Genomic DNA, 26,461 nt, shown 5'->3' with positions numbered 1-26,461 from the left:
ATTAAAAAACCGGCCAAGAGCGTGTCGGACACGCCCAAAATAGGGTTCCGTAGCCATTACCAAAAAATAAAGTAATATTTTTCCAAGGATTTCGTATTTTGTACTTGGTATATTTTATACCTTAGGCTGCTATTTACTCATAAACTACTAATAATTCTCAAGCAAACTCAAACTTAGCCGTTATAGTTTTCCTTGAAAGTTTGATATATGTATGGGAATAATTACTAATTTTAAAGGAATTATATTTATTTACACAGCATCAATTCGAAATGAAAAAGTCAACGTCAAAATCCACACATGCGCAATATCCATGATAAAAGCGGAAACGGAAATACAGTCGCCACATCAGCCCCCCCCGGAGACCTTTAGGGTCGATAAAAATCAGGAAAAATAACCTGACGACCAGAACGAGTAGTCCTAGAAGGTGTAGGAGTTGCTACAACCACAGGTGTTCTCGCAGGAACAGTGGTAGATGACGTAGAAGTGCTACCTGGTTCATCTGTTAGGATATAAGCAGGTTTCAGCCTATCGATCGAAAAATTAGTAATTCGACCTGCTACGTCTATGGCGAAAAACTTATCATTTCTACTGACTACTTTATAAGGGCCAGCATAAGGTGGCTGCAAAGATCGTCGTACAAAGTCTTGTCTTATAAATACATGTGATACTGTCGACAAATCTTTAAAAACAAACACTTTAGAAGAGCCATGTCGTGCTACGGCCTTAGGTTGAAGTTTCTTCATATGAAGACGCAACCTAGTCAAAAAATCAGTATAGTCCGTCAGTCTGTCAGTAGTCGGTTCGAAACATTCACCAGGGAGCTTAAGCACTTCACCGTAAACTAGTTCGGCGGATGATGCGGACAAATCCTCCTTCCATGAACTACGTACACCGAGAAGAACCAATGGAAGGGATTCTGTCCAGCTCTCGTCTGCGTGGCACATAATTGCTGCCTTCAATTGTCTATGGAAACGTTCCACAAGACCATTAGCAGCTGGATGGTACGCAGTAGTTTTAAGATGATGTGAACCGATGATTGACGAAATTTTACTGAAAAGATGAGATTCAAATTGTCTACCTCTATCTGTGGTCACCTTTTCGGGGCAACCAAAACGTGATATCCACGTAGATATAAATGCCTTGGCTACATTTTCAGCCGTAATATCCGTAAGCGGAACTGCCTCAGGCCACCGCGTAAACCTGTCAACGGCGGTAAGACAATATTTGTATCCGTTAGAAATCGGAAGTGGGCCTATAAGATCTACGTGGACATGGGAAAAACGGGCCGAAGGAAGTTTAAAATCATGCACTGGCGCATGAACATGGCGAGAAATTTTTGATTTCTGACAAGAAATGCACGTTCGCGCCCAGTTTCTGCAATCTTTCCTAATACCCGGCCATACATAGCGTTCAGTTACCATTTTTACGGTAGTCCTAACGCTAGGATGGCTAAGTCCGTGAATACTATTAAAAATTGACTTCCGGAATTCGGATGTAATAAATGGACGTTGAACTGGCCCGGACACATCGCAAAAAAGTTTCGTATTCCCAAACGGTACCTTTTGCAATTTTAAGGATGAACCGATTTTGATCAAATTTCTCAGTTCTGTGTCCGTGGCTTGAGAGGCTGCTAAAGAGTCAGAGTCAAGTATGTCTGTTATGGCGTCAGTCCTAGACAGTGCATCCGCGACAACGTTGTCCTCACCAGCAATATAACGAATGTCGGTGGTAAACTGTGATATAAAATCAAGATATCGAAATTGTCGCGGTGAACACGAATCATGAGACTTTTTAAATGCGGATACTATCGGTTTATGGTCAGTAAGAACAAAGAACGGTTTTAGTTCTAACATATACCTAAAATATTTAACCGACTCATAAATAGCAAGGAGTTCGCGGTCATAAGCACTGTACTTGATCTGCGCTGGTGTTAACTTTCTAGAAAAGAAACCTAGCGGCTGCCAATGGCCTTGAACTTCTTGCTGTATGACAGATCCGATAGATAATTCAGACGCGTCCGTGACAACAGCCAAAGGAGCAGTTGGATCGGGATGTGCCAGAAGAGCAGCGTTAGCAATACTCGTTTTACAAGCATTGAAAGCCTCCTCCAAGCTGGGACTCCAATCAATACTGCTGTTGTTCTTCACTGATGGACCACTAAGCAGTCCATGGAGTGGAGCTTGTATCTTGGCCGCATTAGCCACAAAACGTCTGTAAAAATTTAACGCGCCTAAAAAACGCCTAAGCTCCCTAATTGTCTTAGGGCGTGAAAATTTTTGAATAGCCTCGACTCTATCACCAATAGGCTTAGTACCCTCAGATGAAACCATGTAGCCCAGGAACTCTATTTCCGGAACAGCCAATACGCATTTGTTAGGGTTAAGTAAAATGCCGTATTCGCTAAAGCGTTTAAATACCGTTCGTAGATGTTCCTGATGCTCTACATTATTAGCAGAAGCTACTAGTACGTCATCAATAAATGGAAAACAGTAATCCAGACCTCTAAGGACTTCATCCATAAACCTTTGAAAAGTTTGAGCGGCGTTCCTCAAACCGAAGCTCATGTAAGGAAATTCAAAAAGTCCAAAGGGTGTCGTGATTGCTGTCTTCGATACATCCTCTGGCGCAACAGGAATCTGATTGTATGCACGCACTAAATCCAACTTACTAAAAATCTTACAGCCTGATAAATTGTGCGAAAAATCAGCAATGTGGCGCACCGGATATCTGTCCGGTACCGTGCGAGCATTGAGAGCTCGATAATCTCCGCAAGGTCGCCAACCTTGGTCCTTTTTAGGGACAAGGTGAAGAGGAGAGGACCATGAGCTTTCAGATCTTCGCACGATACCGGTGCGCTCCATCTCTTCGAATTCCTGTTTCGCGATCTTCAAACGATCAGGTGCTAAACGTCTGGGTCTTGCGTAAACAGGTGGCCCAGGAGTTGTCCTAATATAATGTTGGGTCTGGTGCTTACATTTACGTTCTTGTGATGTTCCAACTGGCCGCGTTATATCAGGATACTCTTGTAACAGCTTATGGAACGAAGAGTCACCTGTAACAACTTTTATTTGCGGGCAGGCACAAGTAGAAGCAACCAGAGCGACTGATGTGAGCGATGTAATGCTGTCAATTAGGCGCGCATTGCGAATATCAACAAGCAAATTGTAAAAGGATAAAAAATCTACACCTATTATCGGTTTACTCACATCAGCAATAACAAATCGCCAAGAAAAATCACGGCGTAAATTAAAATCCAGGGACAAACTCAACCAGCCATACGTAGAAATAACAGTATTATTCGCGGCCAAAAGCTCATAATTCGTTTTATGACGCCTTTGTCCACTTAAATAGCTTAAAGGATATACGCATAGGTCAGACCCAGTATCAACTAAAAATTGCACCTTAGTTTTAATGTCAGTAACAAATATACGACCCGATACAGCCGCACAATCACTAGTCGCTTCGAGCGACTCCCTAGCTAGTTTTTTGAGTAATTGCAAGGCGAGATACATTTAGCTGCTTTTTCTGCGAATTTAAAATGGTACCAGCAGAGACGTTTGCCACCGGCACGGGAACGGCTCCTGGACGAGTTGCCGCGCTTGGCACGTGACTTCGATCTTGCTCTGGTGTCACGATGTCTATTCGATGTTGACATCGCATCGAATCTTTGCGTCAAAGCTTCAATTTTTCGGCCTAACTCGTCGATAGCAGACACAGGTAGCGATGGTGATGTCGACATCGAAGCGGCAGCAACATGAGCAGTACAGTGCGAAGTAGCCTCGTGTACCTTGTCCGCGAGCAATGCTAGCTTCTCTAGCGGCATGTCTTCCTGCGTCGCGATAATGCTTTGAAGCAAAGTCGGTAATCGGCTTGACCATAGAGTCCGTATAAATTCATCAGGATAGTCGGGGCCCGCCTGGCTGCGGATGTGACGGAAAAACTGGCTTGGCTTCCTGTCTCCGAGCTCCTCTCGCGACATCAATTGCTTCAGTTGCTCTGTTCGCGAAGCGGATAAGCGAGCTGTCAACTGCTGTTTCAAAGTCTCGTATTTATTCGCGTCAGGCGGTTTAGTAATAATGTCCTCGACTTCGGACGCATATTTAGGCTCTAACACGGAAATTACATGGTAGAATTTCGTCGAATCCGATGTAATATTCGATAAGGCAAACTGTCCGTCTAGTTGCGCAAACCAAAGCGATGGTTTGTCAGGCCAAAATGGCGGAACCTTTTACCCACTCGATAAACCACTGCTTCACTTGGCTGGATTCATGTGTTTATGATTTTTCCTGGTGTTCGTCTGTCGAGCGAATGTACGACGCGACGGAATAAAAAGAATTCTACTATCTGGAATTACGTTTATTTTTTTTTTATGGATTTGTGATTTTTTTGTTTCAACTCAAAATCCATGATATGCTCAATGAATAATGATGAATAAGCGGACTGGGAAATACAGTCGCCACATCTACAGTCGCCACATATGTATACTTACCATCCTGATTTTTTTCAAATTTTTCCACCCACCGGTTTAGATTTTAGAGGGGGGGGGGGCTCGATTTTAATGAAAATTGGCACTTTAAAGTTGAATATTTCGCAAACAAATCACTAAACTTTTTTTGAATTTTTAATTGTACCATTTTGTCGGCATAGTTTACATACATATTCGTGCAAAATTACTGCTTTCTAGCATTGATAGTCCCTGAGCAAAGCCGCGGACGGACGGACAGACAGACAGACAGACACACATGGTGAAACTATAAGGGTTCCTTTTGTGCCATTTTGGCTCCGGAACCCTAAAAATAGATTATTTTGATTGTTATTGTAGATAGATAGACAAAAAAAAACTATGTGTAATGTATGGCATTCCAATGCTGTGTTTCAATAGTGATTCATGCCATTTTCAAGAAGTCTCGGAACTGACATACGTGAGGGCTCAGTTTTATTCGACAATATGGGTACTTCTTATAGTTTGATGGCCAGATGGCCTAGTGGTTAGAGAACCTGACTACGAAGCTTGAGGTCCCGGGTTCGATTCCCGTGTCGGGGCAAATATTTGTATGAAAAATACGAATGTTTGTTCTCGGGTCTTGGGTGTTTAATATGTATTTAAGTATGTGTCTATTTATATAATTATATAAATCCGTTGCTTAGTACCCATAACACAAGCTTTGCTAAGCTTACTTTGGGACTAGGTCAATTGGTGTGAATTGTCCCGTGATATTTATTTATTTTTAGTTTACTTTTTTCTTGCCGTAAAATCTGTAGCGATATGAGAATAAGGGGCTGTTTCACCATCCATTGATTAGTGTTAACTGACGGTTAAATGTGATGCCGTCTCCGTCTATTCGAACAAAACAAATAGAGACGGCATCACATTTAACCGTCAGTTAACACTAATCAATGGATGGTGAAACAGCCCCTAAGTGAACGATTGACTGGCTGACAGTTCATGGAGGTGCATTAAGAATTTTTCGAAATTGCCAGGGGATTGTTTTTTTAGCTATATTTATTTAGCTTAATTTTTATTATTTTACGAAGCCACAACCGCGGGCATCTAGTCGTATTTGTAATCAAATTTCAACCTAAATATTATCTTAAATTGCCGTGCTTAATCTTAAAAGCCGTGGTGGCCTAGTGGTTTGACCTATCGCCTGTCAAGCAGAGGGTCGTGTCGTGGGTTCAAACCCCGGCTCGCTACTCTGAGTTTTTCAAGATTCATGTGCGGAATTACATTTGAAATTTACCATGAGCTTTGCGGTGAAGGAAAACATCGTGGGGAAACCTGCATAAACCTGCGAAGCAATTCAATGGTGCGTGTGAAGTTCCCAATCCGCACTGGGCCCGCGTGGGAACTATGGCCCAAGCCCTCTTGTTCTGAGAGGAGGTCTGCGCCCAGCAGTGGGACGTATATAGGCTGGAATGGATTATCTTATATAAAACCGGCCAAGTGCCAGTCGAGAGTTCTAAAAATAAAGCTTATCTAAAATCTATACCCCAGGTATGTTAAAATATAAATGGCTTTATCCATAAATATCTAGTGTTAGCAAAGCCCAGCAGTGTGCAGTTAACCCCATATTATATATGGGTTGTTTGGGGTTTCCTTAATTGAATTTTTCTTTTTTTTTTGTAGGGGCAATATATTTTTTCCACTGTCTTATAGAGTTTTTGAGGTACAGCCCTGTGACGAACAGACGGACACTGTAGTGTCGTAGCCCTGTAAATAAATGCCAAATAAAAAAAACCATATTACATAAACATCTAAGCTGTTTCTGCCTCTAAAGGCAGAATGGGCAGTTACTGATAATGTAAATGTAATTGATAATGCATAATAACTTTATTATTGCGGTATTAATTACACATTACAAATATATGACACTTACATTTGATAACCGTGCTACTTCCAGTCATAATATTGTTACAATTTATGATTTATTTTAAAGAGAGATCGGTAAATAAATTATAGTCCTCGTCATTCAATAAGCATTGTCAAATTGAGGCAATTGTAAAATTGACAAATTAAATTATTTACTAAGTTACGGAGGAATCAAATTGGTTGACTGTACAATTATTCAAATGTCAGCATTAGCATAATGTGCGACAGTAATGAGCATAAAATAGACGAATTAGGTTTTTTTTTATACAAAACTGGCACTATTATTAATGAAGGTATAGGCGCTGCCAATTTGCGCACGGTGATTGAGACTTTAACGCCAACGTATAAGAGATGTTATGTTGTTCCAAGTGTTACCTTAGATACTAATAGAGACCAAGGTCTTAGAGTCCTTCTATTATACCTAATATACTATACAGTACTTAGATTTTTGCTTGAAAATGAAAATAAAATTGCCGAAAGACGAAAACAGAACTATAAACTGATTCGAAAAATTCCGTGTATCTGTCACGTTCATATCTCTTACGTTGGTCTAGCAGTCATACCAATAGTTAAAAACATCTGTTTTGTCGATAGAACAGATGACAAACGCATATTATTATTCAGTTTAACATGATCAGTATAATTTACATTATCGGGCGAAAATGGGATCAACCCGTTTGTCAAAATATTTTTGTTTTATATCCGGCAATGTACCTAACCAAAATATGCAAATCACAAAAGAGTATGTTGTTATAAAACATTGCACAATGTAAATCTATTTAGCATGTGTCGTACATGTGAAGTCCTCTTTGTGTAAAACCGAATGCAGCAGAAATAACGCGACCGAAAATAAGCGACTCCACAACTCAAAAAATTACGTTTGGCCTCATCTTAAAAAAATGGTACAAGTTGCATTAGGTACATTGCGAGACTGTCAAGCCAACGAGTTTGTAGTGGTCAATCGAGCGCCGCAATGTAATGCAACTTGCACGATTTTTCTTGCTTAACATTATAAACTTGTATCAAAGCTGATCCCTCTTTCAAGGGGCTACTTGATACTACATTTTGGACTTGAATAATGGCTCGGGATCAGTTTCTGTCGATTTTCATCAGAATTCAATCACGTTTAAAATAAAGGCCAGGTTTATAATATAGAGTAAACCAGAAACCAGAATCGAAGCGAAAAACGCGCGTAGGGATACCCTCTAGTCTAGTTTGGTCCAATTGTGATCTACTTATAGTTGAAAGTTGCAGCACGGTCGAAACGTTAAGGATTTGGTTGGACACATATAGTTTTTTGAATTGAGAATATCCGTTGGACTAATAGATTGTGAGAGAGAACATGACATAATCCATAAATTGTTATACATTTTTTGTATTTTGAATTTACAGCGCACTGGTTGTTACTGCAATGCTGATTATTTTTCATTGATGAGTAAATATATGCTAATATTCTTTTTGATAGAAACTAATAGGGTTCGGTGACAGACGCATACTTGGTTTCTAGTTTATTCTATATATATACTAAACTGTCAGGTAAAATGATTTTTGTAAACACCTTGATAAATTGTTAATTGTCATGCTCACAAGTTAAATATATTATATACGTTATGAAGACATCAAAAATATCTATACACCTTTATGCCACTAAACATAAGGTCGATGTATACATATTTTGACGCTATGGCACAGAATAACTAATAGTACTACCGTATGGCTCTATATATATTTTTGCATTCGACTGTACTATTATTTTTTGCCCACAATGTAAAATGAGTTCGGAATCGACTTGTTTGTTGATCATCTAAATCATCTTTTAAAGGGAGTTTTTGTGATTGATCACAATTTAAAACTGGGCATTATTATTGATCACAAATTGATAGAATTGCCTGTGCTTGATCACAATTATCACTTGATCTTCTTTTAGAACGTTTTAGGTTATTGTAAATTCTAAACATGTGTTTAACTCTTTTTTAATTCCCTATCGCTTTCGGAAAGGCGCGGCCGGTGCGAGGATTGGTGAGTCACAAAATGGCAGCTTTGTGTGTATGTCCGTCTGTAGTCCGTATACCGCTTTGGGGAGCTCGTTTTTTTTTTGCCAAATTTGATTTTCCTTTTTGTTTGTAGGCATGTATGTACTTGCCGTACTATACCTTGGTTACGGCATTACGAGAAATCATGAAAGCGATCAATTGGGTTAATTAATTTGCTGTTTTACATCTTAGTCTCGTTTAGTTGATATCGCTTGAAAACACGCTTATGTTTGTCTTTTTGCACTGTAAGTTAAAAGGTTGTCGTGTGACGTGTTTGGGTTTAGTAAAAAGCATTAAATATTCACTTTAGTGGGATAGTTTTGCATTTCATTGCATGGTAATTTATATGAGACTTAAAAAATATTAGTTATCTTATCAGAATTAAATAGGAGAGTGTTTTTTTGTTGGTTCATTCATATACTGGCCTAGAGCTCTAAATCATCCGTTATATCTATGGTCGATCAAAATCTTTAGAGTGTAGATAAACTGTTTCTAATGTTATAAATTTTTTGCTAAACTTTTCCTCTCGCGGCACATACGCAACAAATCAAACTTAGAGTAATATTCAAAGCTATTAAAAGGCTTAAAGTGCTATAAAAGCTACATCGAGACAAACAGCCACACTAAAACCACAGTTATTGCTGATAGGTGCACAAGTAAATGATTTGATTAACCTTGTTTTGCTCGCACTAGGTCGCGGTACATATCACAGTTATTGCACAGTAATGCACATTGCACCGAGTTGCACTTCGATACCGCCAAGTGTATCCTATTTGTAAAATATAGTGAAGATCAATAAAACCGGATTGTATTCCATAGACACTTTTAGATTTCAATCCGTTTTCTTTTGATCGTGTGTAGCACCGGAATATTATTGTTAAATCAACTTAGAGATCAATACTTAAATTGCACTGTACACTATACTTAGTTGGTTAATTTGTTTGCATGATTAATGCTACTAAATATGCACATTCTTAAAAGTTTTTTTGTCAAAAAGTTGCACTAAGTATACCATACGCCATTTTTTTGAAGACGCGTAGAAATACTAAGAAGACACTTATAATAAAACTAGATATTTAAACTGACTAATTTAGTCAGCCGCAGAAAATATATACATGGTTGACCGGTCAAAAATATCTTCTTAAAACTGTTTTGGTTAGTAGAGTAGTGAGACGATATTTTTATATGTATATATTTTCCACCTCTTGTCCAGTCACATCACGGCAATCATAATTTAGCCGAGTAGTCTTTGAAAAGTTTGTTAAATAATTTAATATTCTCGCACCATAGATTTGACTAAAGTTATTGTAAATTTGTGTTACTACATTACTGCAATGGCACAGTAGTCATAAATTATGTAAAATAGATTTAGGTAGTCATGTGGGTGAGGGTTTTCAAGATAAAATGCATATTATCTATCACCTTTAGATCCTCGACTCGCACTACGAAATCAAATATCAATGGTAATCAAGCTCTACCTTTATATCTTTAGTTATACGATTCAATTTCGATCGGAGAATGAAGGAAACATAAGGCTTTGCAATTTTGAGCTCATGCGCAGTATACATCATTCAGGAGAAACTGTAAATTTTTGTTTACAATCAAAATAGCGAAAGCTGCTACGTCGGAAATCGATTTGGAAACCATCCAAATAAATATTGAGAAACATATATATATGTTTTGGCAATAGTAAATACTACTCAGATTGTATTTATAACGTCATTTGCGTATAATGCATCTTATAACGTCAGTTATAACCTAAGATAAAATAAAAAAATGCAGTAACTTTGTTAAGCTTCTCATAATCTAAACTAGATGGCGCTGACCATAGTTGATTATAGCGCCATCTGTTTTATGCATGTATCAGACATTATTATATCATGCAACTTAGTGCTTTGAGTGTTGTACCGTACGATTTAATTTTGTTCAACTGTATCTTGCTTGTTTTCGGAATTTTTTAATGTTTTTTTTGTCGACGCAGGCTATGACATGTCTCCGTTCATCCGGCGTTACGCCAAGTACATGAACGAGAAGGCACTATCCTACAGGACAGTCGCTTTTGACTTCTGCAAGGTCAAACGAGGGTAAGTAAAACAAATGACGAAAATATGTACTCTTAAGGATATTCAGATTGTGAAATGCTAATGCGATCCCTGTTGAAAGAAAGAAAGAAACATTTATTCGGTTCCATCAGTGTCAGTAATAAGACTAAAAGACTAAGGCACTTGTCCCACCGCCGACGATATGAGCGAGAAGCGAGCAGAGCGAGTAACTAGAAACGAGGGTTCGATCGAGCACGACGGGCGATTACTCGCTCCACTCGCTCGATCCGGGCGGCCGCCAAGCTAACAGCGCTGAGCGAGTATCGCTGAGCTAGTTTTATTGCTCAGCGAGTTTTATAGCTCTTGTCGCTGCGACAAAAGATGTAAGAGTGAGTTCTCGCCGGCAGTGTGAACCGCCAGCGATCAACTATTAATATATATGTCTCTTTTACTCACACAGGATCTTATATCTTTTGTTCATTTCTTGAGCGAGAAAATAGTCGATAGCCAATCGTTTCCTCGCCGGCGGTGAGACAACTGCCTAAAACTAACAATAAAAACTAAGTTACGTGGTGACACGACAGGGCACCAAAAAGGCCATGGGGGCATGTGTTGCCATGCCACACGTAATGTACCATCAGCCAAATATGTGGTCTACCACCCTAAAGCTGATAATCGTTTGCATGTCATAAAACAATAATGTCAATAGACGTGTCTGTGTCAACTTGAAAGTTCGACTTTAGCGACATATTCATTGATAGGAACTTGTTTAAAATTGGTAGACCACTTATTTGGCTGATGGTACCTACAACAACGCTGGTTTCTGTGGTGTGGTGTTGGAGTTACTCCATCGTGGTATAACATGAGGGTCTTGAATAGTTTTTAAAGAGGTCTAAAAAATGGTATAAGAAGTATATCAGCGATAACTCACGAGCATCAACTTTAATACCATAAAACACGATAAATGCTTACTGTCAGGCGAGCCGCCTGCCTGTTTGTTGAGGGGGTGCCCGAAAAACTCGTGGCTTTTGTACCCTTTTTATCCCCCAAAGCCTTGGCGATTATTGTGAGATGTCCCCCTCCTTTACCAAAATAACGTAAGGTTTAAACTACTAATAAAAAAAATATCCTAACTAATATTGTAAATGCGAGTACCTACGTTTGTTTGTTACGCTTTCACGTTTCAGTACTTAACCGATCGTGATGAAATTCGGTATGGCGATATCTTGAGATAGGTTAGTTTTTTATTCCGGAAAATTATGTAGTTTCCGCGAGCGCTCTATAAAGGAATTCTACGTAGACGATGTCGCAGCCAACAGCTAAGTTACTCAAAAAAGATGTGAACGCGTGATTCAAGGTTGTCTTGTGATAAATGGAAGTCCCCCCTAATTTCATCATATCAACCATCATCCCAGCCTATATACTCAGAACGAGAGGGCTTGGGCCATAGTTCCCACGCGGGCCCAATGCGGATTGGGAACTTCACACGCACCATTCTATTGGTTCGCAGGTTTGTGCAGGTTTCCTCACGATGTTTTCCTTCACCGCAAAGCTCGTGGTAAATTTCAAATGTAATTCCGCACATGAATTTGTAAAAACTCAGAGGTGCGAGCCGGGGTTTGATCCCACGACCTTCTGCTTGAGAGGCGATAGGTCAAACCACTAGGCCACCACGGCATACATGTCCATAAATTAGTATAAAAAAAAAACAGTTTTCCGCGGACATTATCTTAGGGAGGCTTATTCTATTTAAAGAATCATCGGCCCACATTCGGGGATGAGATCGATCCGAGTAAATAATATATGAGAGGCGTGACTAGGTCTGCGCGAAACATTTAAAAGATACCTAAGTTGTGCTTACTTGAACTTTATCGGATGATTGGAAACCTATTTAGTATAGAATGGATTATTCTTACGTTTCAATCGTTACTAAGAAGACATCGGATTTTATGCATATGCATATTTGCCTAAGCAAATGCATATATAGTGTATTTTTTATCGAGGGACTATAGGAGGGAAATAAGCCAATATATACCCGAGGTGGTTAGCTACCCGAGCTTTAACGAGGATGTCTATTTATCCGAGGGTGACTTCGAGTGAAATTGAGTTCGGGGTGAAAACTCTATTTTTCACTACAAAGAATTAATGCGTTTCTTATTCCTCCAGTCCATAAAACTGTCATTGGTTTTTAAATATTTTTTTCTAGATTTCGTTGGCAAGAGATTATCAATGAGGGCTATCGCGTGTGAATTCGCCACTAGAGGCGCTAGTGTAGCGTGAGGTCTCTGAAATGTCAAATCTCATAGTTTTTGGGTGAGCTACGCGGGTTTATTTATAATTAGAATAAATTTGTGAATATATTGCAATATCTGAAATTAATTATAGCAAATATGCGGTGCGGGGCAATGAATGTCTGTGTTTTGAGACAGTTTTGTCTTTCGGAAACCTTTGTTCTCCTCCTTTTTGAACAAAACGGGGACTAACACTGTGGCATGCTCGATATTTTTATGGTACGGTTTTAAGGTGTATTAAATATGATTTTAATCTAAACTTTGTTTTCACGCCTGTAATAACAGACGTTGAAAGCCATACTTAAAAACCTCACGCAACAGTGCGCCATCTAGTGAGACAAAAAAACGATAGCCCTCATTGGCCTCATATAAACAGTTTTTCAAGACAAGCCAGCGCTGGCTGCCATCACTTGCGGGAATAGAGCGCTAGCCTATTTATCAAGCCATTGCAGTAAACTCCGCAAAAATAGTCCAGGAATTAAATGAATCCAGTTGGCCTCATCTAAACAGCTCGGGCCTGTTACTGGCTTCGTCTAAACCTTGCTTATACTCTTGTATAAACCACCTTCGGTGACGTTTCGTTCCAGGAAGGAGGAAGGATCTCTCCGCATGATGAATGCGGAGAAACTTCTCAAGACGCTGCCAGTGCTGCAAGCACAGCTGGACGCGCTCCTAGAGTTCGACTGTACCGCCAACGACCTCACCAACGGCGTCATTAACATGTGCTTTATGCTGCTGTTTCGGGATCTCATCAGGTTAGTGCTAGGTGGTCTGCTTGAAGGCTGTACCAGGATCGAATAAAGTAGCGTGAAATCTGTGAGTGAGATAACCGACGGGAGAAGTAGCGTAATAACAAAGAGGCCATACCCAACAATAGATGGATGGAGGTTGATTAGATCAGTCGCACTAATGTGGCTAAAACGACGGTTCCGTCCTCTTATTTCGTGTTCCCTTGTACAACTAACAAGTAACTGTGAAAATTGTGCTCAACTAGAAAAGCCTATAAAAAGTTGTAACAGAACTGGGTCTCCTCAAATTGGCGTCTATTTTTAATAAGTATTGTTATATATTCCAGATTGTTCGCGTGCTACAACGACGGAATCATCAACCTGCTGGAGAAATACTTCGACATGAACAAGAAGAACTGTCGCGACGCGCTCTCGACCTCTATAAGAAGTTCCTCAATCGAATGATAGGGTCGGAGAGTTTCTTAAGGTAACGTTCTACATTATACAATTCTCCTCCTTAGTCGGTCCTTCGTAGGGAATTCAGACCCCGGAAATTACATCCAGCTCAAACTTTTTCATCACTTAAGCTCTGAAAGTAGGTTGCATTTACTTGAAATCCGTGTTGTAAGTTCGATTTACATCTTTAGGGATGTAAGTAAATTTAAAAATCGAATGAATCTCCTTGTATTCACAAACTGGTAAACAAGGAGATTGTAATGCGTAATACTTGCCTCCAAACCTCCATGCTGGCATAATGCTGCTGGCCAGTGCTAGCTGAATGTGCCAAAGAAAGAGCGCGAGCCATTAAAAATAAAGACGGTTTGGCGCGATAAATTTTCCTCCTGCTCTTTTACAAATTGCGTATACATTTAACGGTTAACGGTTTTAACGGTTTTTCTTTTCTCGCATTTGTGATGAAAAGTAGAGTGTTCAACTCGCGTGTAAATGATCAATTACACCCGCGAACTATAAGCACCCTCGCTCGCTTTGCTCGCTCGTGCGCCTAAATTTCTTGGGTGTAATTGATCACTTACGCTAGCTGACGCGGTTTGCAGGGAGCGGGTGGACGCATATTGAAAAATAGTATGAGCATGAGCAGCACTAACTATATATAGGATAGGAAAGAAAACAGTTTGGACTATCTCTGACGTACAGTCGAACAAATTGAATCATGACCCAGAGTGGAACCTTTGTGCTACTAATATCATGATGACATCTCATAATTTTGTTTAAGAAATCATAGGATTCGATTTGTAGCATTCGAACATGGCGGATGTAGACAATATCTAATTTTGCTATTTCTGTTTCTTTGGCTAGTTGAAGTATAATTTTGCAGTAACCTTAACAGTGAACAGTGATCACAAAATTCTATATTGCTCTCGTGTCTGAAATTTTTTTATTGCGCAAGTTGTCTCCACGTGGTTTCTGGAACTACAATCACCGTACAACGTCTCTCTCAAAGAGAGTACTTTGACACTGGCGAATTTGTCCTATTAATTAGCCATATTTTAAAAGAGAAGAAGAAGAAATCATAGTGAAATTGATTGTTAAAAGATTCCACCCTGGGCCATTATTCAATTTGTTCGACTGTACACTAATAAGAACGTTCTCTCTAGCGTTGCCGGTTTCAGTAAATTCTATACCTGTGGTTCCATCACACCTTGACAAAAGCCACGGATTGGTCCGAAACATGTCGACCATATCGATATGTATGAAATCACAGTATATTTACTAAGCTTTCTTTTATTCCAGGTTTGCGAAAACGTGGGTATCGACAAAGGCGACATCCCAGACCTGACTAAAGCGCCTAGCAGTTTACTGGACGCTTTAGAAGGGCACCTCGCGACGCTTGAGGGCAAAAAGGGATCCGCTGCCAATACCCCCACACAAACTGCCAGGTAACTACCATGGCCATAAATATTATAGTTGAAACACTTTGAACTGAGCTTGTTCACTCAATGCATACATGAGCGAGCTCAGTTCAAAATGTTTCAACTATACAAGGGCCGGCCCGGAATTCCCTTTGAGAGTCTTTGAAGGAGTTTTTTTGTAAGGCCTTGCTTACCAAAGCTGTTGCTTATTATCAAAACCCGTTAATTTGTATTTTTAAGCGCTTTTAATAGAGGGTATTTTCGTAGGCGCACCTACATGTCTATGAATTTTTGTATTAATAAGTGACATGTTTGAATTAAATGAATAGGGTACTTTATTTACTAGTGATAAATGACAAACCACGAGTTCAAAGTATATCATACTATACTTGGTTTGGATATGTATTTAACTAAATGTAAACAAACTTCAGCTGCCAGATTTGGTAAATTGGTAAATTCAAAGATTTTAAACATTTTACTCAGTGGCGTCTTTAGCCCATGTAGCGCTCGTGTGCAATTATTACTTTAGCGCCATCTAGGAAGCGCGCGGCCAAAATGTAATAGGTACAAAGTGCCGCGGCCGGCGCCACTAACACCGCTGCGCCCGTGTGCAACGCACACCCTGCACTATAGGTAAAGACGCCTCTGATTTTACTTATCTATCATTGTAATACAAACGTAAAAGAAATGTAAATGTTTAGATAGTTTAATGGGGGAATATCAACATTTAAACACACCAATTGACGTTGTTTTGTTTACATTTAGTTAAATACTTATCCAAACAAAGTATAAGATACAGTAAAGTATAGAATACTTGCGTCATATTACGATCAAATTATCTAGAGAAAATGTAGTGTAAATAAAAATCTAAGAAAAATCTCAACTTAGGTTTTTACTCTCAATCAATTACCTTGCTGTAGGATGTCTTACTCGTGAAATACGAAAGTTTCCGAGAAAATGCTATGGGAAAGGATCATTCACTAGGTACTGTATAAAACATGCGACAACCCCCACTTCTTCTTTACTTTTCTCACAAGTTCTTTACACCTTATTCCAGCGCTCAAAAGAACGTAGCGAGTGTGATGGGAGCTCTGTCCTCGACGTCCTCTTCGTTCGGCAACGCTGCGGCGTCGTCCCGCCTCGACAAGGCGTCCAACGGCGCCGGCCTGTTTATAGACGACTCGCTGGCCGCCCAGGCGTTGGCTGAGGAACAGGCTGCCATGAACCAGTATAAGGTAAAACTGGTGGAACTATGAGAATATTTAATGGGGTAGATGCCAATCACCAATTGACGTAATTGAATCACGTGCCAGGGTGGAACCTTTGTGCTACATATCATAGCGAAATTGATAATGAAAAGGTCCGCGATTCAGTTTCCTAGACTGCACGGTCGGTTCTCTAATTTAATGCATCTACTTTTTCTTACTAGTTGTATAGAAAAGCGGATACTTATGTTAGGGCACCGATTGCGTAAGTAGCTAGAAATGAGGATTGTTTGTCAAAAAATTAAATAATTTGGTTAATCGAAAATCAATTTCGTTTTCTGGGCTGAAATCAGGAGATTGTACAACATGTGAATAAAACGCGCTATCACCAAAGGCATATCCAACCGAGTCGCGAGGCGAGGGTTTTAGTTAAGTCGAGAGTAAAAGAGGGTGCTGAACCCTAATTGAAAAATGCACGGCTCGTGGAGACGTCGCAAGCAAGCAAGACGTCGAAAGCTCTCAGAACAGTTTAGATTTCGGTTCTAGTTGGCAGATTTTCTGCCAAAATAATGAATCATTATCTTATCTTGAAATCTGGAATTTCGCCGAAACCGAAACCGAATATTCGGTCGAACACTAGATTATTATAGGTAAAAGAGGGTCCTAGATGTAGTATTTTCACAGCACATACATTTCAGGTGCATTTATTGCAAGGGGAAGGGTGGACGGGCGAGGAGGAAGTGTCCGAGATCCTAGTAAGATATAGCGAGTGGCATATGTGTTTAACGCTACGGGACATGACGTAACGGTGCTTTGTACGTTGGGATTTGTATGTGTGTGTTATTGTATTGTACTCTTTCAGGTGACACTTGGGTTTGATTCGCGTCTGATTAGTTTCAAGGAACTTTGAAGTCGGAACTACATTTTGACGTTATTAGCAGAAGGTTAATAGGGCATATAGACGCTACAAAAAGTCCTACGATCAGAAGGGCTGCTACGAAATTCTAAAATCGAAGTTCGTATTGTACCGTCTCTCTCACTCTCGTATTAAATAATGCAAACGTCAGCGGGACGGCAAGATACGAAGTTCGAATTTTGCCTGACTGCACTTATCGAAAATCAATCAAATCGATGGCGACCGACGACGCAATAGGGGTTGTGCGTTTAATTATAACCCTAATTTATTCACCCCGATTTATCTATTCGAATTTTGATACTGTTCCGTTCGAAAGTACAGTTTTAAAAAATCGTTTAGAACTATACGGTTTTCTCACACGCAATAATCGGTACCGGTCGGACGGTGCAGTTCGATCGTTAGGATTTTTCGTAGCATCTGTGGGCCCTATATAAGCGACACGCTATCACGCTATTTGGAGTTGAAATAAAAAATACAAAAAGACTCCAAAAAACCAATCATAATTTGATTGCTTAGTAGCGACATCTCTTGTCTGGGTGAGTGTGACGTCTCTCGATGAGAGCGGAACATAGATGTCGCTAGTGCTGCTACATAAGTAGCGTAGTAGAAATAAGCAACCTGAGATATGTATGCATAGGAAAAATTCGTGTCTAGATTCCTATCCAGCGGTGGTGTAGGGTTATAGCACGCAGCACGGATTGCTGAGGACCTGGGTTCGATTCCCAGCGCTGGTCTCTTTTTCTGGTTTTTCTGTGCATCCATGTCTCAGTTTGTATTTTCGATACGCTATCATCGCATTAGCGATTAGCGATCAAGTTTTTGGCCAAGCGTCAAACAATTGACAGTGTTTAAAGCGACACATTGTTTGACAGTTCATAGTTTTCTGACAGTTCCTTGGAACAAATGAGGGTATTATTAAAGCACAGGATGTTTCAGTTGGCGGGAATCTTAAATCTTAAATAGGTTTCTTACTCATCACGATTTCATTGTTGGTTCAGGGTGCAGTTCATAAAGTTGACATCTTTACACCGGGTCGATAGTTAATACAGTATGGAATTTTAAAAGTGTTATATAATAAGTGTATTTTATAGCTCAGTTAATGCACGAAAGTATAGTGTATTAGCACAATTGTTTCAATTTAAGTTTTCATACATTGAATGAAAAGTATGAACATCCTATATCCCACAAATTATATTGTTACATTGTTGAGCATTAACTGAGCTATAAAATAAACACTAATTTTGTATCACTTAAAATTTCACCCTGTAGTGTAATTTTCTTACAGTCATTTTTTTTAGTACAGATACAGATACAGATGTAGTAGTAAAAAGTAGTAGTAACGCGATGGCAAAACATTATTCAATAGATCTGTAATTCCTTTTGTATTTTTAACTACAGGTCAACAAGCTTCAACTATTTGTACGAAACCCATTTATGTTGAACAAGGCGAATAAACAAAACTTTCGTTGCTTACTGAACTTAACTTGTAGTTATCATTTGTTAAATGGAAATAAAATATTTATTCAACAGTGTCCTTTGTTATTAAAGTTAGTTTTATAAAACGTTCGAAGCGCCGTATTCTGCTGCGTAATGAACATTATTGGGGGTGTCTGTATTTAGAACTATGCTTTTAGCATTTTTCACGCTTCTAATAGTAGCGTTTCTTGTTGATATTTCACACGCAGAATTAAGCTATCCTTTCGGAATAAAAATTGTTATGTTACTTACAAGTTTGCACTATGCCTCTGTGCAAAAAATCACGTTGAATATGTTGCTCCGCTAAAACGTGGAAGAATAACAAACAATCGTTCCACAGGCTATATACTACGAAGTGCAAACTTCTCAAAGTTCGAACTTCGTATCTTGCCGTCCCGCTGACGCTTATATTATTTAATACGAGAGCGAGAGAGACGGTATGATACGAACTTCGATTCTCGAATTTCGTAGTAGCCCCAGTATCGATGATTTCAACACACACATAATAGTTACAAAAATAGTTGAAATACAAAATATGAAATAATATATAATTTTATATGTGTGAGTGAAGGTCCCGCCTCAGCATAAATGCGGGCTCCTGGGATGGAGTCAGCGCTGGTCTTCCGGCGGGACCACAGTAGTTTGCTTTATAGATATGAGAGACGAGCATCGTAACCTAATGACGGTTAACACTAATGAGAATAGATTTTGTATTAGCTGGCTATCTTTAGAAATTAACATGAAGTCTTTAAAATAATTTACACGCTTGAAACTATAGCCATCAGCCAACACTATGTTTTATAATTATGTTTATCTACATGCATATCATAACTTCCCTATTATATGTTCAGAAACGACTATCAAATGGCCTTTATTAAGAAACCTGGTATCTGCGGGTGCATCTTAATGTTCACATTAAAGTACAGTGCATCTTAATGTTTACATTAAAGTATCGGTAATACTTTTTTTAACAATGCATACTGTACATATTGTAGAAAACTTATGACATGCATATAGATAATAATTATTATTCAAAGTCAAAGTCAAAGTCAAGTCAAAGTCAAAATACAGGCCATATCTGAACATATTATAGAAAACTTATGATATGCATGTAGATAAAGTTATGTATGCGGCTATACATAATTAGGCATTAAAACATTCGTGTGATCCTATTATGAAACTCGCCTTCGGCTCGTTTCATAAAACCACACTCGTACTTTAATGCCTCTCATTATGCACCAGCCACATAAATAACTATTTAAACTGTCGTGATTTCCACTCATAACTGTTACCGCACCCGGAACTTATCACGTTAAAATTAGCAATAATTACCTCGAAGTATCAGCCATATTACAGTGGCCGTGGTCAGGAGTAAACTGAAGTGTAGGGTACGTTTGCTTTGCAGCGCGAGTCTTAAGCCTGCGTTTCTACCAGAGATGTGCGAGTATTTGTTGCGAGAAATGTGTGTTTATGCACCAATTAGGAGGGTGCGATGTACTAGGTGGGCTAATGAAATCTATCGCAGCGCTCATAGTGGCCAAAAGAAGAAATAATCTAGGCTCTGTCATCTGTCATACTCATGAATCTGTCATTAACAAAACAATTTGTATAGACTTTAGCTACCTAATTTTAGTAATAGATGTTTGTGTTATGAAGCGAGCTTGAATTATTGAACACTGTCCCTGTTTTTTCTTAATTCCACTACATCTCGGAAATGTCCAGCAACAATTTTCCTTATGAAACGGTTTGTGTTGAAATTTTATATTGAGTGATACTAGAATACCTACTCACAAAACCGGTCTTCAAAATGATACTCATTTTGATCTGAAAACGATTATATTACTAGCGAGCGATATAAGAACAATTATATAATTTTACTATTATTCAAAGAAACCAATAAGATAGCTTTATCTTTTCATTTTACAGTAAAAGTACAACTAAACATGAAATAAACAAACCCTGACATAACGAAAATAAAACACATTATTTGAATAAATTTTACTTACCTCTATAGGCACATTGCCACATCAGCTCATATACGAGTGCGAGTGCACTACAATATGAGCTGACGCAGCGCTAACGTTCCTGGAACGGGGACGCGGCGGTGGGAGCACGCAGCAAGCTTTAGCTTAAGTTAGTTCCCCTGTACGTCGATGTAAACTCGTAGACATACCTAGTGATCAATAAATCAGTATATAAAATAAAGCTTTCCTTGAGAGTCCCAGTGGAAGAGGAACCAATTGGTGACCCCGACGTGATAAATAGACGTGATAAATAAAGTGATTATTAAACGCGGTTATATAAGATATAAAATAAGAACGGAAGTCAAGGAAATGGCGCAAAGTGGAGCCGCAGTTGTAAAAACAACACAGGACAGCCACCTCAGAGACAGCCACCTCAAGACAGTCGCAACAAGAGCAACCACAGATAGACCTCAAGCACCTGCAGCACAACCGGCAGGCGGAAGTCATGGCGCTGACAGTGTCAGCCGCATTCCAGATTTTGGACAGATCAACCAAGGATCTGGTTCATACGCGCGGAGGCCGTACTAACACCACAGCGGGCAGGCGACGACGCAAAATCGACATGGTAGTGTCCAAGCTGCCTAAAGAAATCATATTGAGGTTGACTGATTTGTTGACCAATCCGCCAGCGAACAACAAGTATGAGACCCTGAAAAACAAGCTATTAAATATGCTGGAGGACTCAAAGAACAGACAAATCGAGAAACTGCTGGGGGAAATGGATTTAGTGACCAAAAACCTCCAATTACTCCAGCAGATGAGGAATTTGGCCAAGAGAAATTTCCCCGAAGACACATTGAGAATTTTGTGGCAGAACCGGTTGCCGACAACAGTACGGGCAGTTCTAATAGCATCAGGGAAGCAAGCTTGGAGACCTGGCCAACATAGCAGATGATGTGGCCGAGGCCACACGAACCCGGCACGTGTCCGAGGTAGCGACGTACGGTACTACTCTACAAAAAAGACGCATCGGAGCCAAGGACGCACGATGCCTCAGCGCTTATACTGGCAGAAATAGCCAAACTCAATGTGAGAATGAACGACATGGAACGTGAACGAGGGAGATCTTATCAGCGACGTTATGATAAGGCGCGCGGATCTCGGTCCGCATCCAGGATGCGCAGTAAGTCACGACGACCGCGGCAAGCTGGGAAATCGAATTATTTATGTTTTTATCATTTTCCGATTCCGTGAAAAGGCTGTGAAGTGCGTACAGCCATGTGCTTGGGAAAAATCGGAAAAAGTAAACATAGTACAAAAGCGGCGGAAATTTGTACTATGTTACCCGGCCGCCGATTACGTGTAATGGACTACAATAGTGGTTTAAACTTTTTAGTGGACACGGGAGCAGACATTTCGGTGATTCCCGCAGTTAAAAAAAATCGTGCCGTAGGTTCGGATTATAACTTTATGCCGCGAACGGTACGCAAATACAGACTTATGGTGTAAAAACAATGGTGTAGACTTAAAACTTCGCCGACCGTATCGATGAACTTTGTGTTAGCGGACGTAACCAACCTATTTTAGGTGCAGACTTTCTAAGTGCTCACAAACTATTAGTGAACATTAGTGAACGTAAGCTAATCGATCAAGTGACAGATTTAGATGTAGCAGCTGTAATGGTGAGTAGTAATAACCTTATTTATACAGTCGATGAGAACATCCTTACCGTAGTTTGTTGTCCGAATTTCCAACCATCACCAAACCCGCATCAATTTAAGGAAATTCCGGAACACAATGTTGTTCATCATATCGAGACAACAGGTCCACCGGTTTACGCTCGTGCAAGGCCGTTGCCGCCAGATAGGTTAAAAAAAGTAAGACAAGAATTCCAACTTATGCAAGAATTGGGAATATGTAGACCCTCCAAAAGCGCATGGGCTAGTCCCCTACATGTCGTGACAAAAAAACGGTGATATCCGACCCTGTGGGGACTATCGCATGCTGAACGCGGTTACAAAACCAGATCGGTACCGATACCAGGCTACATGATTTCAACGTATAACTTAGCTAATAAAAATGTATTTTCAAAATTGGATATAAATAGGGCGTATCATTGCATCAGCGTAGCCAAAGAGGACATAGAAAAAACCGCATAATTACCCTTTCGGTTTATTTGAATTCCCAAAATGGGTTTTGGAATGCGGAACAGTGCTCAATCATTCCAACGGTTCATGAACAACACAGTACTGGAAGGTCTGAATTTCTTTTTTGTTACCTAGACGATATCCTTATCGCTAGCGACACAGAAGCGCAGCATAAGGAACATCTAAGGTCGGTATTTGAGAGATTTGAGAAATTCGGATAACAATAAATTTAGCTAAGTGTATACTAGGACAGACGAGACTCAGTTTTTTAGGTCACGAAGTATCTAAGGAAGGCATTAGACCGTTAGACGAAAAAATTAAGGCATCGTAGAATTTCCAAAACCGCAAACAGTTGAACAGTTGCGCAGGTTCTTAGGCATGCTAAATTTTACCGTCCTCATATACCTAATGCTGCTAGTATTCAGTCAGAGCTAGATAAGTACCTAGGTAATACAAAAAACATGACAAGACATCAGTAGCGTGGACCAAAGAAGCCGAAAGAAGTTTTGAACTGTGCAAGGCCAGTCTTCAAAAAGCCGCGATTCTATCGCATCCGCGGGGAGATACAGCTTTGGCTTGATGACAGACGCATCCGATATTGCGGCTGGTAGTGTACTGCAGCAACGTGTAAACGTAACACCTGGCAGCCGTTAGGTTTTTACTCAAAAAGTTCACGAAAACACAACAACAATACAGTACGTATGACGTGAACTTTTTGTCGATTTATATGGGAGTGGTCCATTTCCGAAAAATTTTTGAAGGTCGACCGCTGACAATCTATACAGACCATAAGCCATTATGTTACGCATATAACAAGCTAGGAAAAAATGACAAAGAGTTACCTAGGCGCACGCGCCAGTTACTCTTTATCAGTGAATTTACAACCGATATTAAACATATTAGCGGTCAAGAAACTGGTCGCTGACACGTTATCTCGAATAGAACAATATGCTGTCCCACGGTAATCGATTACGAACAACGCGCAACGAGCAAGCTAGCGACGATTACATACTGCGTGCGACGCAAAACATTAGGGATCGCACGGCAGAGCAAAATCGTTTTAAAATCAGTTTAAATACCAACGTGTAATAAATTTATTTATTGTGAAATGTCAAGAAGTGAGACCGTATTTACCGGAAAGTTTTCGACGCCAGCTTTTGATAGTATACATAATTTAGGGCACCCCGGTATCCGTTCTACCAGGAAACTAGTTAAGAAAAATTTTTCTGGCCTAACTTAGAGAAGGATGTAGGTGCATGGGCAAAGGCTTGTATAATTGTCAGCGATCGAAAGTCAATAGGCATACGGTATCTAGAATAGGTTCGAGGAGGTCAGAAAGATTCGAGCATATCCATGTAGATAGTTGGCGCACTGCGACATCTCCACAAGGATACAAATACCTCGTAACGATTATCGATAGAGGATCTCGATGGCGGAAGTTTTTCCGATAACCGATATAACGGCAGAGGCCGTAGCAAAAAACATTTTTGAGGGATGGATAGTACGTTACGGTTGTCCACTAAGGTTGACAACAGACCAAGGCAGACAATTTGAAAGTAGCCTATTCAAGGAACTTATGAAATATTTAGGTGTGAACAAAATTAGAACTACTGCCTATAATCCAAAAGCAAACGGTAGAATTGAGAGGTTTCATCGATCTTTGAAGGGCACATGATGGCAAGAATGCAGAACAATAGTTCGTGGATAGATAACTACCTTAGTATGTTAGGGTTGCGAGCTGCAGGCAGATCCGATAACGGAGTCAGCCCGGCGGAGACAACGTTCGGACAGACGCTACGTTTACCAGGAGACTTTTTAATAGTCCAAGTAAACCAGAGCCAGTGAACCATCACAGTTTGTAAAAAATATTCGTGAAGCAATTCATAAGTTAAAACCCGTCTCCACTAATTCTCGTAACAATCAGACTTTGTTTATACATCCTGATCTGCATTCATGCGAATATGTATTTATAAGAAATGATACAGTACGCAAGTCGCCAACCACCTTATGATGGACCTTTTAGAGTATTAGAAAGAGGCCCTAAAGTTATATTTAGTTCAGATAGTTAATAAGCAAGTCAGAATTTCGATAGATAGGCTAAAACCGGCGTACGTGTTAAAACGAGTGACGATGGTAAAACAAGCGTCACAAGTACGGACAACACGACGCAAACAACAGACAGCTCAAGCGACGTAGATACGGTGCCTACGACACCAAGGCAAGAACGCAACAATATGTCACTAAAAGAGGACGTGTGGTAACAAAACGTAACTTTTAAGGACATGTACTATTACTAAGAGTAGATTAAATTATTAGGTTAGGTAAAACATTTTCCGCACAAGTCATTGGTTCTCATAGACTTGTGAATTGAATGTCGATTATCGCCACTATCCGTAAAAATAAGTATTTTAAGTTAAGTATTCATAAGCGGTAGCGATAAACAACAGCGTTTTACTTGTACCACACACAAACTTACGTTGCAATGAAACCAGGTCGCGAATTATCGCGCGTAGTTCGTTCAAAAGTATTAGTAAGTTTTATATTGTAAATCACAATAAATTACCTTAGTGACATAGTTAAATAACACAGCTAATCATTACTGAACTAGGTTAAAAATCTAGAAAATAATGAGACGCAGCAATGACCTTACTTATAAAACAGAATAATATTTTTATAAAAGTATTACTACCTAAACAAACGAGTAGAAAGTAACTCGACTAATCTTTAAGTTATATATTTAGTAGTTATTCTGCTACCAGTGTAATTGGCATTATGGGCTGGGGGCAAAGTAAGGACGAAGAAAAAGAGTCCCATAACACGATCGCTATCGCCCAAGTGAAGAATTTTTCGGGGCAAGTTGAATCTAAACTTAATTATGTGGGAATAGCTCTCATAGTGATATGTGCCGTATTAACCGTGCTTTTATTGTACATCATACGACGCAAGTGTAAAGATTACACCCAGTCCTGGGTGCGGCGGGCCATGGAGAAGGCGTCACCGCCTCTAGCTGCAGTCAGGGTTATTCCGGAAAACCTGCAGCAGCAGGCCGCCCCAGTAAATGCCCAACAAGTTGTGTATTAATTAGTAAGTAAGTGTTTAAATAAAACAACATGTTTTAAAATGTAATTTTGATTTATTTAAAAAAAGCATCCATAGTATTAATTTTTTTACAACAATGTTTCTTTAATCAATTTCAGTTTCGCTAACAACGACATAATAAATAGTAATCGTACACTTACCTATATCAGTTCTGCGAAATTAAAATGTAGCCGTTGTTAGCAAAGTAGTAACATATTAATACATCCGTTGAAATATGACCTGTTATTGTTAGCAGGTAGTAACACAATACATTCTTTGAAATATAACCTTTTATCGCTGAAACATAACAATGTTTGCAACTAAGTACATTCATGTTACT

General features: G+C 39.6%; 1 protein-coding gene across 1 annotated transcript in view; it reads left to right on the top strand.

The window, feature by feature from the left end:
• LOC141439284 (phosphatidylinositol-binding clathrin assembly protein LAP-like) overlaps nt 1-17,439 on the top strand; it is a 43,792-nt gene extending 26,353 nt beyond the window's left edge. Inside the window, 9 exon segments of the mRNA XM_074103540.1 lie at nt 8,369-8,389; nt 10,385-10,487; nt 13,324-13,491; nt 13,812-13,890; nt 13,893-13,926; nt 13,929-13,951; nt 15,217-15,362; nt 16,393-16,570; nt 17,239-17,439. Coding sequence (XP_073959641.1) covers nt 8,369-8,389; nt 10,385-10,487; nt 13,324-13,491; nt 13,812-13,890; nt 13,893-13,926; nt 13,929-13,951; nt 15,217-15,362; nt 16,393-16,570; nt 17,239-17,346 — 860 coding nt within the window. The 3' untranslated portion in view covers nt 17,347-17,439.
• The last annotated feature ends 9,022 nt before the right edge of the window (nt 17,440-26,461 follow it).

Source organism: Choristoneura fumiferana, chromosome 20, assembly GCF_025370935.1.
Source record: "Choristoneura fumiferana chromosome 20, NRCan_CFum_1, whole genome shotgun sequence".
Classification (NCBI taxonomy): domain Eukaryota; kingdom Metazoa; phylum Arthropoda; class Insecta; order Lepidoptera; family Tortricidae; genus Choristoneura; species Choristoneura fumiferana.
The sequence above is the reverse complement of the archived record's forward strand: the minus strand, read 5'-3'. Positions and strand labels throughout refer to the sequence as shown.